Source organism: Acipenser ruthenus, chromosome 12, assembly GCF_902713425.1.
Source record: "Acipenser ruthenus chromosome 12, fAciRut3.2 maternal haplotype, whole genome shotgun sequence".
Lineage (NCBI taxonomy): Eukaryota > Metazoa > Chordata > Actinopteri > Acipenseriformes > Acipenseridae > Acipenser > Acipenser ruthenus.
In genome coordinates, this window is record NC_081200.1 from 231,963 (window position 1) to 250,338 (window position 18,376).

An 18,376-nucleotide genomic window follows, 5' to 3' on the forward strand; every position below is an offset into this window, starting at 1 on the left:
ATGGTGCTGAGGGAGGAGGGGAGGTGTGTGTGTGTGTGATTGTGGCCACAATTTGTGTGCTGCCCACATCTGCTCCTAAAGGGACTTGGACACACGTTGTACTTTGTTGGACGGATACTTCACAGCAAGACTGAATATTCCAAGACTAGGTTGAAGAATTTCTGAATATACAAACTCGACCAGCTTGGGTCAGTATTTTACAAAATCGTTTTTATTTATCAAATTAAAAAAGAAAAAGCATGAAAAGAAGGCTATTCTGAGTCTTGATTCAGAGGTGGCTGTAAACATGTAGCTCCTGCAATCAGTCAGTCACATGCAGGTACATGTTGCAGATCAGTATATACTGTAGTACAACACATGATTAGTAATGTGAGCCTCACCACATTGAGGAGCACAGATCAGGATATACTGTAGTACAACACAAGATTAGTAATGTGAGCCTCACCACATTGAGGAGCACAGATCAGGATATACTGTAGTACAACACATGATTAGTAATGTGAGCCTCACCACATTGAGGAGCACAGATCAGGATATACTGTAGTACAACACAAGATTAGTAATGTGAGCCTCACCACATTGAGGAGCACAGATCAGGATATACTGTAGTACAACACAAGATTAGTAATGTGAGCCTCACCACATTGAGGAGCACAGTGTGCTGCTCATGTTAACATACTGTACCTGCTTACATCAACATGCTGTCATTGTATAAAGTCCGGTGCCATTACATGCTTATGATGTCCTGAAGGGGGCTCCTTTGCTCTTTAAAGGTAGATTTTTTCAGGGCACTTTTTATGACACAGATTTCAGCTGGAATGATCCATAGGATTTCGATCTCAGGGTGAGCAGGTATGTGTCTGGTATTGGATTAAAGTTGAGTGCTTTACATTAGTTGAATATGCTGTGGGTGATCTAACCCTTCTGCGCATTGTCTGAATGGGGCTCTTGCACTGTGAATGCCTCTGTTAATAATCCTATCCATGCCCTGGCATTCAAACTGCTGCAATAATGTTTTCCGATACAAACGTGATTCTTAACGTTACTCCTTGTGCAGCCACTGTGACACCTTTCATTGTGACATCATGATCTCTCTGTGCTCCCATTGGTCAGGGCTGGCGCTCTGTACTCTTCCAGTATGTTCAGCTCATCTCAAAGAACATGTAGTTCTGTGTGTGAAAACAAAACACAGTAAACACAGTTATCCTTTTAAAATCCCAGCACAGAACTCCAACCTGTGTTTACAATGCAACAAAGAGTACATTTAAAAAAAAATATATATTATTCGTTAAAAACAGTTGTTTTGTTTTTTGTTGTTTGGGTTTTGTACCAAAACTGCATCATATCCCGGTGTGCTGAAATAAACTCCATCATATCCCAGTGTGCAGTAACAAGAGAACAGAACTCTTCTTGACTGAAATATTCATGAATTAGCTTGAGAGTCCTCTTGACAAACCAAGCCTTGCTGTTACTCATTCAGATTCCCACAGACAGTGTTTGTACTGAGCTGGATGTGAATATCCGCTCTGCAATGCAGGTGTGTATCTGTGTGTAGTTTCATACTTACCAGTAAGAACGCAGCAGCCAGTAACAGCACTTTGGTTTCCGGGCTCATTTCAGCTGGGACTGCAGAGAGAATAAGGGTGCTGTGTATTAATGGTGTGGATGGAGATTGTGACAATCCTCGTCTCGTAGCTGATCAGAGGGACTGCAGAAATAACAACTTGAAAACAGACCTGGATCCCTAGCCAGTGCTTATTTGAATTCCAGTTACTGCCATCCAAAATCTTATCTACAGCTACATAAAAACCGTTTGTAGATATTGTTACAGTTTCATTCATCAGTACAGAGGAAAGCAGAGTGAGGAGAGCTCACTATGTTAAGATAAGAAATCTTACCATCCAGCCCGAAGTATTCGTGGTCCATGTTGTACTCTTCATTGAAGCCAGGCCATTTTTTCCAAATCTTTCCCAATTTGTCTCCAATCTTGGACACCACCTGATTATTATTTGTTTTAAAAAGAAGGTTTTGTTTTTTATATAATTAGACACTAGTAATGAAATGATATTGTAAAACAAAATGTATTGAAAATAAAGTGTGTGAATATTCCATGTATACAGGAGGGGCTCCAGTACCTGAAACTCCTGGCTGGAGTAGCAACGACAGGGGCAGCAGGGGCCCTGAATCCTGATATAGGACGTCCCGTCCGAGTCGCTGAGCTCCATGAGGGGGGTAAACATGCTCCACCTGCAGCAGATGGACATGCAGGATTCAGGACACGAGCACACTGAGATTTTGTTGTAAAGATAAAGATAGCTGCTCATTTTCTCATGCTTCTAACAATCGTTTATTATTTTACGTGTCTATATATATATATATAATTTTTGTAGCCTGCAGTATTTAAATAATTGATTTAAAAAGCCAAAGAAAACAATTCAATATTTTAATCAGACAATTTGATCAGAACACCTACATAGATATGCAGTGCCGTGCAATATGTGTTCCTCCTCATAGCAAGAATATGTGCTAATGGCATTACGGGGCAAACTGAAGCCATGACCATATATGCTTATAACCTGTTCCACGATACAAAGGGGGCCACCTTCTAATGAGAGAGTGCTGTAAGATCTAGATAGATAAATAGGTATTGCACACAGACACCAATCACCCGTCCCTTACTTCTGACGCACAGTCCCGATGAGCTGGTGGTCAGGTGTGAACACTTGCATTTCCATCAGGCAGCAGCCCAGACAGCACGCATCAGCCCTCAGGGGCCTCTCAAACAGGAAGACCTCCTGCGCCATTCTGTCATACCCTCGGAGAGAGCAGGAGCGAGCGGGACCGCAGGAGAGCAGACACAGGCATGACGTGTCTGAGAGAGAGGGAGAGAGCAGACACAGGCATGACGTGTCTGAGAGAGAGAGGGAGAGAGCAGACACAGGCATGACGTGTCTGAGAGAGAGGGAGAGAGCAGACACAGGCATGACGTGTCTGAGAGAGAGGGAGAGAGCAGACACAGGCATGACGTGTCTGAGAGAGAGGGAGAGAGAGCAGACACAGGCATGACGTGTCTGAGAGAGAGGGAGAGAGCAGACACAGGCATGACGTGTCTGAGAGAGAGGGAGAGAGAGCAGACACAGGCATGACATGTCTGAGAGAGAGGGAGAGAGAGCAGACACAGGCATGACGTGTCTGAGAGAGAGGGAGAGAGCAGACACAGGCATGATGTGTCTGAGAGAGAGGGAGAGAGCAGACACAGGCATGACGTGTCTGAGAGAGAGGGAGAGAGCAGACACAGGCATGACGTGTCTGAGAGAGAGGGAGAGAGCAGACACAGGCATGACGTGTCTGAGAGAGAGGGAGAGAGCAGACACAGGCATGACGTGTCTGAGAGAGAGGGAGAGAGCAGACACAGGCATGACGTGTCTGAGAGAGAGGGAGAGAGCAGACACAGGCATGATGTGTCTGAGAGAGAGAGGGAGAGAGCAGACACAGGCATGACGTGTCTGAGAGAGAGGGAGAGAGAGCAGATACAGGCATGACGTGTCTGAGAGAGAGAGGGAGAGAGCAGACACAGGCATGATGTGTCTGAGAGAGAGGGAGAGAGAGCAGACACAGGCATGACGTGTCTGAGAGAGAGAGGGAGAGAGCAGACACAGGCATGACGTGTCTGAGAGAGAGGGAGAGCGGAGACACAGGCATGATGTCTCTGAGAGAGAGAGAGGAGGGGGTATGAGAGAGAGAGCAGACACAGGCATGATGTGTCTGAGAGAGAGGGAGAGAGGATCCGGGTGTTAGAGGCACAGGAATGACTGGGAGGATGTACAGGGCACTTACCTTCGACCACCACGTAGAGCTGACTCCCGGAAGCTGTGGAGATGCTGTAGGTCCTCCCAGGCTCACAGGCCAGTCCTGCAAAGCACAGTAAATCAACACATCAGCAGCTTTGACGGTTTAGAGATTCATACAAATACAACACAGTTTTAAGAGAAGACACTAGTCCAATCTAGCAACTTGGAATTTATCAAGGAGTGTTTTTTGTATTCGTAAAGCATTCATTAAAGCACCGTATAACAGGAATAGTTAAATAAAGAGTTACTGACACATGGCACCTGCAGATCTCTAATAGACTCAAGCAGAGTGCAGTGTTCCTCTCACCTTGGAGCCCCGGCCTGGCTATGATGCACAGCTGCTCCACGTCCGCTAAGAGAGCCAGGCTCTGCTCGCTGCTCTCCGTGGCGCCCGCTGGCTTGAGGACTCTGGGGATGCTGGACTGGGCCTCCGGCTCCGTCGTGCAACGCAGCTCCAGTGTCTCAGAGTCCCCCTGTCCTGCCTCCTCTCCCAGACTGTGCCGTGGCTCCTGGGACCCCCTTCTCCCTTGGCGTAAGGACCTGAAGAGCTGTTCGATGTGCTTCTCCCTCTGCAGCCTGCCGAAGGGGGGCGGCTGGGCCGTGATCACCGGCATCCTCTGAAATAGCACAGAAACATAAGAATAGAGCTATATCTTAATGGAGTGCATGCCAGCTGCTTAAAGGGATTCTAGCTGCTAGAAATCTTGCCCTGTCGAGAACGTCCTTCCATTCGCTATGCAGGGTCTTGAATGTGTGTGTGTGTGTGTGTGTGTGTGTGCGTGCGTGTGTGTCTGCATGTCTATGTGAGTGTGTGTGTGTCTGCATGTGTGAGTGTGTGTGCGCGAGTGTGTGTGTGTGTGTGTGTGTGTGTGTGTCTGCGTGTCTGCGTGTCTATATGAGTGTGTGCGTGTGTGTGTGTGTGTGTGTCTGCATGTCTATGTGAGTGTGTGTGTCTGCGTGTCTATATGAGTGTGTGCGTGTGTGTGTGAGTGTGTGTCTGCATGTCTATGTGAGTGTGTGTGTCTGCGTGTCTATGTGTGCGTGTGTGTGTCTGCATGTCTATGTGAGTGTGGGTGTGTGTCTGTGTGTGTGTGTGTGTGTGTCTGCATGTCTATGTGAGAGTGTGTGTGTGTGTGTCTGCGTGTCTATGTGTGCCTGTGTGTGTGTGTGTCTGCATGTCTATCTGAGTGTGTGCGTGTGTGTCTGCATGTCTATGTGAATGTGTGTGTGTCTGTGTGCATGTCTATGTGAGTGTGTGTGTGTCCGTGTGCATGTGTGTGTGTGTCTGCGTGTCTATGTGAGTGTGTGTGTGTCCGTGTGCATGTGTTCAGCGTGGCAGTTAGACTGAGATCTGGTCAGTCAAGAGCTCTGACCCCACTGGGTGAAACGTGGCTATGGTGGTGTGCACCCCTGCTTCACACATAGCAGTTGGTAAGACCTGTTCAGTGAAAGATATACATTTTCAACTATATCACAGTCTAACCTCATTTATTAATAATATAGTAAAATCGCCTTGTAGTTCTTTGTGCCCCGAACCAGTTTAGCAAAAAACATTCCTCGTATGATCGTCCAGCCCGTTCTCTGGAATGATGAGGCCCATCCACACAATAAATAAGCATTCCTCATTCATCGTCCAGCCCATTCTCCTCGTATCATCGTCCAGCCCGTTCTCTGGAATGATGAGGCCCATCCACACAATAAAAAAGCATTCCTCGTATCATCGTCCAGCCCGTTCTCTGGAATGATGAGGCCCATCCACACAATAAAAAAGCATTCCTCGTATGATCGTCCAGCCCGTTCTCTGGAATGATGAGGCCCATCCACACAATAAAAAAGCATTCCTCGTATCATCGTCCAGCCCGTTCTCCTCGTATCATTGTCCAGCCCGTTCTACAGTGTATTACATTGGAATGTTACACCCTGTCTGCAATCAACTATGCTATGCAGTTATTCAGTAGTTTGGTTTTACTCTCTCAAAGATACTGTGTCTACCTACAGTTTCATCACTGAATCACTCCTGAGAATGGAGCTGTGAGCGCCCAGAACAGAGTAGCACTTTAAAATCAATAAGAAACAGTTTACCTTTAAATCCTTCCACCCAGCCACAAGTGAACTGTGTCCTGTACGGTAGATCACAGAGGATGAAGCTTGCCTTCTGTTCTCAAGTCGCTGCTCTCTCTGTCTCCGATCCCTCTCTGTGTTCACTAACTTTCCCCTTCATCCCCCCTTCCCCACACATCCCTCGTTTCCATGCCAGCCAGCCGGATCTGTCTATTGTGACGGGATAAAGCCTGCACTCATCCATGAAGTCAGGATCCTCCTCCCAGGGGGTGGGGGTGGGGATCAGTACCCCTCTGGAGACTCCTGAGAGGGTGAAGTGAGGTGGGTCCCATAAAACAAGATTTACAGCCAATTAGGTCGAGCACTTGTAGTGTATCAGCAGGCATTGTAGGGGCCAAGTGGGACTATAAATACAGAAACGAGCTTCATGCCAAATCCAGGGTACTAGAACTCAGTTCTGTCCATGCTTCTGTGCAGAGCTTATCAAACTAACATCACAAGCAAAGAACCATTTCCATTTAACCACCGGACCACACAGCCTCGAGGAATGAGCCTTAATTGTGGACATGTAACTCGGCTGTGTGTTGATTCTTTTTGTACGTGAGAAATGTCTGGGTCAGATAGGTGTTGGAGGAGGATAAGGTTTTAGAGAGGAGTAGAGATAGCCAGAAACCTCAAAGTATATTTTCATTTGATAGAGGAGGAAAGATAACCAGAAATCTTTTAATTTCATACGCCACAGAATGGTATTTTAAGGGTTCAATTGACCGTTGCTATGATAACAGCCTATATTAGAATTGGAACTGGACAGATCCTAAAAGGCCCACACTTAAAAAATCAACACGTTTTACAAATTAAACCATGCAAATTGCTGCCAGACCCCCTCAAAAACCGCTTCCCCTCCCCTTGTATTTTCTTTTTCATCTTGCTGCCTTAGTGACAGCGTTTAAATCTCGTTGGACAAACACAGTGAGAGTGAGAGCGAGAGAAACGGCTGGGGAAGAAGCAGCAGTCTGTGTTTAACTAGCTAAAGAGAATGAAGGGGGTTGCTCAATAAACGCTAGCTGCCAGCAGTGTATCACAGACCACACAAAGGGGGCGAAGTGTGGATAGGCACTGTGACAGCCCCAATAAAACAGCTGCATATACTTCATTAACACTCCATAAGCTTTCTCAAAGACAAGACAAACAGACAAAGCAGTTTGAACATTTAATATGAAACTAATGGGCTGAACCAGCCGAGCCCCTACTGGCTGTCAGACAGACAGGCAGATCCAATCCTGACAGCGACACGCAGGAGGAAATGTGAGTCTGAGATCCAGTATCTCTTTAAAGCCAGGGCTTGCAGCTAACAGGGGGCAGGCTACACTGACAGATCCAACACTCCTGTCTCTCCAGACTGGAGCTGCCCAGTTTCATATGGCATACACTGTGAGAAACCCAATTCATCTAGACAAAAAAAACAGCATGGGAGAGGACTTCATCTTTTAATAGCATAGCACCAAAACCGTCCAATAAGACAAATAACAATAGCAATGGTGACAACTGCAAGAAGAAATAAAACCAACAACAAAAAGTCTCATCTGCAGCACTGCTATCTTTACCCCGAGGAAAACAGATTTCCTGGACTCAGGTCTCCATACAGTTGCTCTGCAGATCAGTGGCACCCCCATCCCCATCCCCATTCCCAGGCAGCAGTTCTGTAGCTTTGCAGATAAGAGTTCCCAGCTCCTCGGTTCAGTCTGTCAGTGAGGGACTCCCAGTGCCTCGCTTTCCCCAGTCCAGTGACTCTGCAGTTAGGGTAGGTACTTCTTGGGGTCCCCGGGGAAAGGCATGGAGGGCGCCTGGTTGAAGTGCCCCATGAGGAAGATGCCAATGGTGCCCAGGATGAAGAGCAGTGACATCACAAAGAAACACACCCTGTCAATCACCCGGCCCACCAGAAACCACTCCTCGTTCTCCTGAGAACACAGAACACAGGAGAGTCAGTTTCCTTCATTGAAACGACAGAACGTGACCACACGGAGCACTCCATTCTAACATTGAACTGTCATCTGCTTTAAATAACATGAGAACTAAGTAAGAATCCTCAGAACTGACAGGTTTCTTTTTTTCTCATCTATAGTTTTTAAGTGATGGAGAATCTGCAGTCTAACTGCACTTGGACTTGTCCCAACTTGGTACTTTTTCTTTCTTTAGTTTTCAGAAAACAATGTAAGTATATTTAATAAAATGAATAAATAAATTACTCACGCTGTCAAAATCATTCTGCTGGCGAGTTGCGGCCGCGATGTGAGCGCAGGAGTTGACACAGGAGCGAATCTCGGGCGCGGCGTGCGCCAGGCTGGTACACAGGTCCAGCGCAGTGCCCACCTCCAACTCTTGAGCTGGGGCATCAGGAGAGACTCACAAGATCAGCAGAGTGGTCTCTTTACTGCATGCTGTGCTATCTGAGATCCATTTCTTTAAATACTCATCATTTAAATACTCATCATTTAAATACTCATTGCTGATTTTCAAATGCAAAATTAATTTGTGTAAAATAACCCTCTGGATTGGGACAGCAGGCTGTTAAGTTGTCTGTTTACAGTACAGCCTGAATGATTTACTAGTTCACATTGTCTGCATTCAGAGTACAGTACATTCCATCTGACCCTTTGTGAATACAGACAGCCTGTAACTGACTTGTGTCTGTGTCTGTGTGCGTGTCTGTGTGCATGTCTGTGTCTGTGTGCGTGTGTGTGTGTCTGTGTCTGTGTGCGTGTCTGTGTGCATGTCTGTGTCTGTGTCTGTGTCTTTGTGTGTGTCTGTGTGTGTGTCTGTGTCTGTGTGTCTGTGTCTGTGTGCGTGCCTGTGTCTGTGTGCATGTTTGTGTCTGTGTGCTTGTCTGTGTGTGTGTCTGTGTCCGTGTCTGTGTGTGTGTCCGTGTCTGTGTGTGTGTCTGTGTCCGTGTGCGTGTCTGTGTCCATGTGCGTGTGTGTGTCTGTGTGTGTCTGTGTCCGTGTGCATGTCTGTGTGCGTGTGTCTGTGCTACAGAAACAGATCATCCAATGTGATTAATATTCTTTTGATTGCTTCTTTAGAGCAACCCATGGCAAGTGGTGCCACATGAGGAATAATTGCCATCATTTGGACTAATTTACTGTTGCAGTTAAAGCAATAATAGAGCAAAAGTGTCCAATGAAGTATTTAAACACCTGGTTGGAATTGACTTAAACAGTGAGTACACTGCAGTGTATCAATATGAAACCCTAACCCACCTGCACTGCAGTGTATCAATATGAAACCCTAACCCACCTGCACTGCAGCGTATCAATATGAAACCCTAACCCACCTGCACTGCAGCGTATCAATATGAAACCCTAACCCACCTGCACTGCAGTGTATCAATATGAAACCCTAACCCACCTGCACTGCAGTGTATCAATATGAAACCCTAACCCACCTGCACTGCAGTGTATCAATATGAAACCCTAACCCACCTGCACTGCAGTGTATCAATATGAAACCCTAACCCACCTGCACTGCAGCGTATCAATATGAAACCCTAACCCACCTGCACTGCAGCGTATCAATATGAAACCCTAACCCACCTGCACTGTTAGGCTCTTGAGAATTACTCACTGATCTTCTGCAGCACAGCCTTCATCAGCCCTTCCCTCTCTTTCTGATTCTTGAACATGAGCTCCGTGCGGGGGGTCTTCAGGACGTACTCGTCCGCCTTGGTGATGAGTCCCAGCGAGCTGCGCCTCCGCGGGGGGGCGGACCCGCAGGACTCCCCCTCCACGGACGGACGCATCTGCATGCGCAGGAGACGAGGCAGCAGATTCAGGAAGATCTGGGGGCAGACGCAGGAAGAGAGCTGTCAGCACTGCCATGTGGGCAGAAGGGCTGGGTCCAAATAACCAGCCGGCAGGAATCCGCCGACAAAACAATCATTCAACTCCAAACGAAGGATTGGGGTTAGTTTTTCTTAATGGGTACAAGCCACGTTAGTGAATACAGTGCATTTTAATGATCTTTAGCAAATCCTCTTTACAGAGAGCTGAGCTGAGCTGAGCTGAGCTGAGATGAGCTCTCTTACCTGCCGGACCTGTCTGGACATGCCGTGTGTGTGCTGGGCTGGGCTGGGCTGGGCTGGGCTGAGCTCTCTTACCTGCCGGACCTGTCTGGACATGCCGTGTGTGTGCTGGGCTGGGCTGGGCTGGGCTGGGCTGAGCTCTCTTACCTGCCGGACCTGTCTGGACATGCCGTGTGTGTGTTGGGCTGGGCTGGGCTGGGCTGGGCTGAGCTCTCTTACCTGCCGGACCTGTCTGGACATGCCGTGTGTGTGTTGGGCTGGGCTGGGCTGGGCTGGGCTGAGCTCTCTTACCTGCTGGACCTGTCTGGATATGCCGTGTGTGTGCTGGGCTGGGCTGGGCTGGGCTGAGCTGAGCTCTCTTACCTGCCGGACCTGTCTGGATATGCCGTGTGTGTGCTGGGCTGGGCTGGGCTGGGCTGAGTTGAGCTCTCTTACCTGCCGGACCTGTCTGGATATGCCGTGTGTGTGCTGGGCTGGGCTGGGCTGGGCTGGGCTGAGCTGAGCTCTCTTACCTGCCGGACCTGTCTGGATATGCCGTGTGTGTGCTGGGCTGGGCTGGGCTGGGCTGGGCTGGGCTGAGCTCTCTTACCTGCCGGACCTGTCTGGACATGCCATGTGTGGGCTGGGCTGGGCTGGGCTGGGCTGGGCTGGGCTGAGCTGAGCTCTCTTACCTGCCGGACCTGTCTGGACATGCCATGTGTGGGCTGGGCTGGGCTGGGCTGGGCTGAGCTGAGCTCTCTTACCTGCCGGACCTGTCTGGGCATGCCGTGTGTGTTGGGCGTCCGCAGAGAGATGTTTAACACGAGGACGCAGTTCATCACGGTGATGGTGGCCACACTCATTATGAACATCAGGTACCTGGGGAGAGGTTTACAGAGAAACACTGTTTCAGGGATACCTGGGGAGAGGTTTACAGAGAAACACTGTTTCAGGGATACCTGGGGAGAGGTTTACAGAGAAACACTGTTTCAGGGATACCTGGGGAGAGGTTTACAGAGAAACACTGTTTCAGGGATACCTGGGGAGAGGTTTACACCATGTATTTATTTAACTGCAGGAGACTCTAGGTGGGATTGGTGGGAGGTGGGGGGGAGTACAAGAGGTCTTACTTCCCAATGAGAGGCACAGCCAGGGAAGTTTCTGGAACCTTCTGCGCAATGAGGAAAAGGAAGACAGTCTGAGCCAGCAAGATGGAGATGGATACTGTGCACTTCTGTCCGCCCGCTAGGAGAAGAGAGAGAAAGAGAGAGAGAGAGAGAGAGAGAAAGGTGAATTCACTGATGGATGCAGAGACAGACAGGAGGGCCTGCAGGCACACTGTGTCGGGGGGACAGACAGGAGGGCCTGCAGGCACACTGTGTCGGGGGCACAGACAGGAGGGCCTGCAGGCACACTGTGTCGGGGGCACAGACAGGAGGGCCTGCAGGCACACTGTGTCAGGGGCACAGACAGGAGGGCCTGCAGGCACACTGTGTCGGGGGGGGGGGGGGGGACGGACAGACAGGAGGGCCTGCAGGCACACTGTGTCGGACGGACCCTTGGCAGGCAGGTAGTAGACGAGCAGTCCGAGTGAGGAGATGAGCACACAGGGCACGATCATGTTGATGATGTAGAAGAGAGGCTTCCTCTGGATGATCAGGAAGAACACCACCTCCTGGTACTCCAGCTCATCCTTGCTGAACCGCTCACTGATCACTTTCTTCGCTGGACGGTGCTTGATCGCCCACTCTCCATTCTCTGAAAATGAAAACAAGAACGTATTGCAATTTATTTATTTGGAAAATCCAACCTTAAATCACTGCCGTTATGTCTTCTCTTACAAATCCCTTTAAGAGATCAAGAGAACCTATTCAATTGCACTGTATTCTGTCCAAGGTTAGGTGTACAGAGGCTTGTGTATAATAGATCATCAGAACTAGATCACCATAGGTCTCTCGGATTCATTAGCAGGTTGCAAGAGCCCTGTATTGTAAGCTTGCCGGCCAGGTAGAGGTGTGTTTTTTTATATAGATCCCAATACTCTGGAGATGTGGAAATGCTAAATAGTATTACCACAGAAGCTTCAGCATCGTCAGTGCAGGCTGTGCCCCATGCTTGTGTCCTACCTGTAAAGGCAGCAGGGTCGATATCAATCCACTCAATGGTTTGTGTCTCCCCTGGTTTTATCTCCTCTTCTGTGAGAACCAGGTGGATCTCGTTGGCACTGTATGTCCGTGAGCTGAGAGAGAGACAGAAGGACAGAAAAGGAGAGAAGAAGAGTGGTTATAGAGAGATAGTAAAACTGAGAACATAAACTCACACGAGCACAGAGCCTCACCGGAAGACCATGGAGCAGTTCTGCCAGTCAAAGGGGAAGTAGTCGACGGTGATGGAGCAGGCACTGCGGTAGATAGCAGGGGGCAGCCAGTAGATGCAGCCAGAGGAGTATACCAGGGCATTGGCATAGAGTGCAATCTCAAAGTTACCATCCACACTGCAGGGGAGAGAAGGAGCAGTCAATGATTCAATAAGATACACCACTATGTTAGTTCTGCAGCTGTAGTTGGCACTGGCGCTGTGTTGGGCTCTCACTTGTTCTCCAGGACGATGTCTGGCAGCCAGATGCTCTTGGAAGGAACGCGGAGCAGCTCGATGTCCTCATGCTGAGAGCTGTTCCACTTCAGCCGGTAGTCACACCATTGCTGGGGTGGGAGACGGACATTACAGTGAGCTGGAGGTGGCGGACAGGGGGGCAAATATGAGCTGCCAGCTTGCTACTAATCAACTTAATTTCAGTTTCAGATCCCTGCTCTTGATCTGGTTCCAGTTTCAGATCCCTGCTCTTGATCTGGTTTCAGTTTCAGATCTCTGCTCTTGATCTAGTTCCAATTTTAGATCCCTGCTCTTGATCTGGTTTCAGTTTCAGATCTATGCTCTTGATCTGGTTCCAGTTTTAGATCCATGCTCTTGATCTGGTTTCAGTTTCAGATCCCTGCTCTTGATCTGGTTCCAGTTTTAGATCCCTGCTCTTGATCTGGTTTCAGTTTTAGATCCCTGATCTTGATCTGGTTTCAGTTTTGGATCTCTGTTCTTGATCTGGTTCCAGTTTCAGATCCCTGCTCTTGATCTGGTTTCAGTTTCAGACCTCTGCGCTTGATCTGGTTCCAGTTTTAGATCCATGCTCTTGATCTGGTTTCAGTTTCAGATCCCTGCTCTTGATCTGGTTTCAGTTTCAGATCCCTGCTCTTGATCTGGTTCCAGTTTCAGATCCCTGCTCTTGATCTGGTTTCAGTTTCAGATCCCTGCTCTTGATCTGGTTTCAGTTTCAGATCCCTGCTCTTGATCTGGTTTCAGTTTTAAATCTCTGCTCTTGATCTGGTTTCAGTTTCAGATCCCTGCTCTTGATTTGGTTCCCCTCAGCTCTTACTGCTAGACCACACTGCCCCTCCCACCCAGTTCCTCAGCACTAATCAATAGGTTTTGGTATTTCACTGTGTTGTGCAGTCAGTTACCATTTCAATCCACACGTTGGTCGTGAGAGTCTCTTCTCGTTCTTTCTGCAAATTAACAAAATAAAGGTTAAACCTCTGGATGGCAGAACCCATACACATCTCCCATACTTCTTTCATTTCCACCCCGTCTCTGGTTGCTGTGAACTTCTAACATGTGCATGCACGCATCCCCACCAGCAGACACTGGGATGCTCCAGGGTAAAGTCAGGCACACAATGAAAGCTAGCATGCACAGAGCACTCAGTAACTCTGGCCTGGACTGGGCTTCCCTCTCTTGAATACCTCTGGGATTGCTTCTCTAGTCTGGGAGGTAATGCGAAAGCAGCCACAGGGTCACAGGGTCACAGGGTCACAGGGTCACCCCCTGTCTCCTCCATTTAGATCATTTACTAATAATAACCGAGGTAGTGCCCGTCCCATCGTCTCCGGGATCATTCCCATGGATGTCAAGTCTCAAGGTTTACCCGTGAAACTCACGTTTTTTTGAGAGTCTCACAGCCATGCAATGGATTCTCATGTTTGTGCATAAGTTTGTTATTGTTTGCGAGGCTACAAAACCCTTTATACATGATACAGCGCTAAATCCAATACAACTGTCCAAGCGGATTATTTCATTTGGGGGGGGGGGTCACCATGAAGAGGTGTACATTACCATTCTATATTCCTGTAGCTGCTATGCAAACTCCCCCCTTACTCCAAAGATAGAATTGCCTTCTCAAAATGGCGGGTTTGTCTGTGCAAGCCTTCTATGTTTTTGTACACAACACGTCATTACTCGGACAGAGTCGAAGAAGAGGCTGCGTCACACTGTCACTGTCTCGTTCACTATTTCTATTTTTTATTTCTGTTTCTTTGTTTTATTTATTTTATTTCATCTTCACAAAAGGAGCAAAAACAGACAGTATTTTCTTTTCATGATAGTTGTTTTCTGTTATTCATGTCGTGTGTTTATGTCGTGTGTTCATGTCATGTGTTCATGTCGTGTGTTCATGTCGTGTGTTCATATCGTGTATTCATGTCGTGTGTTCATGTCGTGTGTTCATGTCGTGTATTCATGTTGTGTGCTTCACTCTCCGATAGCAGTGCTTGTGTTGCTGGACTCACCAGTGAGATGAGGTTGGTCAGGGTCATTTTCAGGGTGACCTGGATGACGTCCTCGTTGCGCTCGGCAGGTCGGATGTTCTTGTTGTACCCCTTCATCAGGTCCTTCAGCAGGGTCTCCTCCTGGTTTCGACTCAGCACCACTGAAACACCAGGTACTCGGCATAACTAACAAGCACGACACTGACCCCCCCCCCCCCCCCCTTCACTTACAGGGTGGAATCCATGCATTTACAATGCAACCCCCCCCCCCACCCCCCTTCACTTACAGGGTGGAATCCATGCATTTACAATGCAACCCCCACCCCACCCCCCTTCACTTACAGGGTGGAATCCATGCATTTACAATGCAACCCCCACCCCACCCCCCTTCACTTACAGGGTGGAATCCATGCATTTACAATGCAACCCCCCCCCCCACCCCCCTTCACTTACAGGGTGGAATCCATGCATTTACAATGCAACCCCCACCCCACCCCCCCTTCACTTACAGGGTGGAATCCATGCATTTACAATGCAACCCCCACCCCACCCCCCTTCACTTACAGGGTGGAATCCATGCATTTACAATGCAACCCCCACCCCACCCCCCTTCACTTACAGGGTGGAATCCATGCATTTACAATGCAACCCCCCCCCCCACCCCCCTTCACTTACAGGGTGGAATCCATGCATTTACAATGCAACCCCCCCCCCACCCCCCTTCACTTACAGGGTGGAATCCATGCATTTACAATGCAACCCCCACCCCACCCCCCTTCACTTACAGGGTGGAATCCATGCATTTACAATGCAACCCCCCCCCCCCCCACCCCCCTTCACTTACAGGGTGGAATCCATGCATTTACAATGCAACCCCCACCCCACCCCCCTTCACTTACAGGGTGGAATCCATGCATTTACAATGCAACCCCCCCCCCCCACCCCCCTTCACTTACAGGGTGGAATCCATGCATTTACAATGCAACCCCCCCCCCCACCCCCCTTCACTTACAGGGTGGAATCCATGCATTTACAATGCAACCCCCCCCCCCCCCCACCCCCCTTCACTTACAGGGTGGAATCCATGCATTTACAATGCAACCCCCACCCCACCCCCCTTCACTTACAGGGTGGAATCCATGCATTTACAATGCAACCCCCACCCCACCCCCCTTCACTTACAGGGTGGAATCCATGCATTTACAATGCAACCCCCCCCCCCCCACCCCCCTTCACTTACAGGGTGGAATCCATGCATTTACAATGCAACCCCCACCCCACCCCCCTTCACTTACAGGGTGGAATCCATGCATTTACAATGCAACCCCCCCCCCCACCCCCCTTCACTTACAGGGTGGAATCCATGCATTTACAATGCAACCCCCCCCCCCCACCCCCCTTCACTTACAGGGTGGAATCCATGCATTTACAATGCAACCCCCCCCCCACCCCCCTTCACTTACAGGGTGGAATCCATGCATTTACAATGCAACCCCCACCCCACCCCCCTTCACTTACAGGGTGGAATCCATGCATTTACAATGCAACCCCCACCCCACCCCCCTTCACTTACAGGGTGGAATCCATGCATTTACAATGCAACCCCCCCCCCCACCCCCCTTCACTTACAGGGTGGAATCCATGCATTTACAATGCAACCCCCCCCCCCACCCCCCTTCACTTACAGGGTGGAATCCATGCATTTACAATGCAACCCCCACCCCACTCCCCTTCACTTACAGGGTGGAATCCATGCATTTACAATGCAACCCCCCCCCCCCACCCCCCTTCACTTACAGGGTGGAATCCATGCATTTACAATGCAACCCCCACCCCACCCCCCTTCACTTACAGGGTGGAATCCATGCATTTACAATGCAACCCCCCCCCCCACCCCCCTTCACTTACAGGGTGGAAACCATGCATTTACAATGCAACCCCCCCCCCCACCCCCCTTCACTTACAGGGTGGAATCCATGCATTTACAATGCAACCCCCACCCCACCCCCCTTCACTTACAGGGTGGAATCCATGCATTTACAATGCAACCCCCACCCCACCCCCCTTCACTTACAGGGTGGAATCCATGCATTTACAATGCAACCCCCCCCCCCCCCCACCCCCCTTCACTTACAGGGTGGAATCCATGCATTTACAATGCAACCCCCCCCCCCCACCCCCCTTCACTTACAGGGTGGAATCCATGCATTTACAATGCAACCCCCACCCCACCCCCCTTCACTTACAGGGTGGAATCCATGCATTTACAATGCAACCCCCACCCCACCCCCCTTCACTTACAGGGTGGAATCCATGCATTTACAATGCAACCACCCCCCCACCCCCCTTCACTTACAGGGTGGAATCCATGCATTTACAATGCAACCCCCCCCCACCCCCCTTCACTTACAGGGAGGAATCCATGCATTTACAATGCAACCCCCACCCCACCCCCCCTTCACTTACAGGGTGGAATCCATGCATTTACAATGCAACCCCCACCCCACCCCCCTTCACTTACAGGGTGGAATCCATGCATTTACAATGCAATAGAGACACAAATGAATGATGTCTTAATGGAACCTGAGCCCCATGAAGAAATGGTTGAATCTGTTCAGATAACTGGGGGGGGGGGGCAGTTCTTGTTGTAATTGAATAGGTTTTCTCAATAAATTGTCAAGTCTAGATGATAATGTATTCCATAAAGTAGGTTAGCCCTTCTCAGGAAGAAGAAGCAATCACAACTGTGCATCCAAATGGTTCATTCACCTAGACTCTATAGACAAACGTTTAGCATCACCTAGAATTTCAGGATTGAGACATCATTAAATATATATATGAACATAATGAAATCTTTTATTAAACATTTGTGTCAGTATATGGAAAACTATGAAACGGTGTGTAATGCAATATGTTAACATAACATTATTCAGCAGGTTTCATTTGACTTTATGAAGCAGAATGAGTTCATTCTATAGGGCGATTCGAAACGTTTCCCATAGCTGTACTGTATCAAATCTAAATCTAAACAGCAGTTACTAAGTTATGATAAATGTCTTTACAAAAACGTGGTGCAGTTTTATTTTTTTTATCACAGCACTGTTATACCAGTCAAAAATACCAGCCAGCAGTTCAGCTAGAGTGATTTACTGCTGTGCATCGGAGACTCAATGTCAGAGCTGTCCCAACCACGTCTTACATTGTGTGCAATGAAAACTGAGGCCCCTGCAGCTCGCAAGACAAATAAAGAGGCTTCACTTCGAGACCCCGGAGTATCTTTCCAATCTGAGTAATAGCATGCCCCTCCCTGACCTCAAACAGTAGATAGATATATATATATACATACTTGAGAACAACAACAGAAAGTGAATGGATCCAGGCTCATCCCTTGCTATGCTGAGACAACTCAATTGTTTCAGCAATGCCTGTGCAGAACAATATATTCCACACATTTCTCTGCGCTTTCTCAGCTCTGTCATTCTTTCATTCGTGTCTAGTCCTGCCCTCCATGCTGAGCTTGACACTGTGATGAGCACTTTCACTCTATTATCCTAGACATTAGAGGGGAAGCGTACCTGTGTGCGAGCAGAGTATCAGGACCAGGGCCAGGGGAGGCAGTGCTGGAGTCCCCATGGCAGCAGCTTCTTCTGTGGAAGTGTCCGGGGCTGTGCTGTCCGTCTGTCTGTCTGTCTGTGTGTCTGTCACACAGCACCTCAGGGAGGGAGGGCAGTGTGTTTGTGGTGGGAAGATTATTTTGGGATCCCTGGCCTGTGCTCAGGGCCTGACCCAGCTGTCCTCCTGTGCATTGT

The 18,376-nt window shown here is 48.9% G+C and overlaps 2 protein-coding genes across 2 annotated transcripts; both read right to left on the bottom strand.

Annotated features, from left to right (window-relative positions):
- Window positions 1–189: 189 nt before the first annotated feature.
- On the bottom strand, window positions 190–6,059 carry LOC117416435 (phospholipid scramblase family member 5). The gene is made up of 8 exons (XM_034027490.3): window positions 5,934–6,059; window positions 4,159–4,468; window positions 3,838–3,912; window positions 2,680–2,872; window positions 2,136–2,247; window positions 1,899–1,998; window positions 1,568–1,626; window positions 190–1,169 (listed from the first exon to the last, which is right to left on the bottom strand). The coding sequence occupies exons 2-8, from the start codon at window positions 4,463–4,465 to the stop codon at window positions 1,143–1,145; spliced, it is 873 nt and encodes a 290-aa protein (XP_033883381.3). The 5' UTR covers window positions 4,466–4,468; window positions 5,934–6,059; the 3' UTR covers window positions 190–1,142.
- Window positions 6,060–7,389: 1,330 nt separating this feature from the next.
- chrng (cholinergic receptor, nicotinic, gamma) lies at window positions 7,390–18,256 on the bottom strand. Its single transcript, XM_059034221.1, has 12 exons — window positions 18,143–18,256; window positions 14,589–14,728; window positions 13,485–13,529; window positions 12,565–12,674; window positions 12,311–12,466; window positions 12,099–12,211; window positions 11,530–11,730; window positions 11,103–11,217; window positions 10,737–10,851; window positions 9,537–9,750; window positions 8,166–8,299; window positions 7,390–7,873 (listed from the first exon to the last, which is right to left on the bottom strand). The coding sequence occupies exons 1-12, from the start codon at window positions 18,198–18,200 to the stop codon at window positions 7,709–7,711; spliced, it is 1,566 nt and encodes a 521-aa protein (XP_058890204.1). The 5' UTR covers window positions 18,201–18,256; the 3' UTR covers window positions 7,390–7,708.
- Window positions 18,257–18,376: the final 120 nt, after the last annotated feature.

Bases quoted from the DNA above. Each gene is read 5' to 3' on its own strand.
- LOC117416435 (XM_034027490.3), bottom strand. From the start codon at position 4,465: ATGCCGGTGATCACGGCCCAGCCGCCCCCCTTCGGCAGGCTGCAGAGG. The intron at 3,913-4,158 runs GTGAGAGGAACA...TGTGCTTTGCAG, and splicing joins AGCCAGGCCGGGGCTCCAAG to GACTGGCCTGTGAGCCTGGG. The intron at 1,999-2,135 runs GTACTGGAGCCC...AATAATAATCAG, and splicing joins ACTCCAGCCAGGAGTTTCAG to GTGGTGTCCAAGATTGGAGA.
- chrng (XM_059034221.1), bottom strand. From the start codon at position 18,200: ATGGGGACTCCAGCACTGCCTCCCCTGGCCCTGGTCCTGATACTCTGC. The intron at 12,467-12,564 runs GTGAGAGCCCAA...TCTCCCCTGCAG, and splicing joins GACATCGTCCTGGAGAACAA to TGTGGATGGTAACTTTGAGA. The intron at 9,751-10,736 runs GTAAGAGAGCTC...GTCTGCCCCCAG, and splicing joins TGCCCAGACAGGTCCGGCAG to ATCTTCCTGAATCTGCTGCC.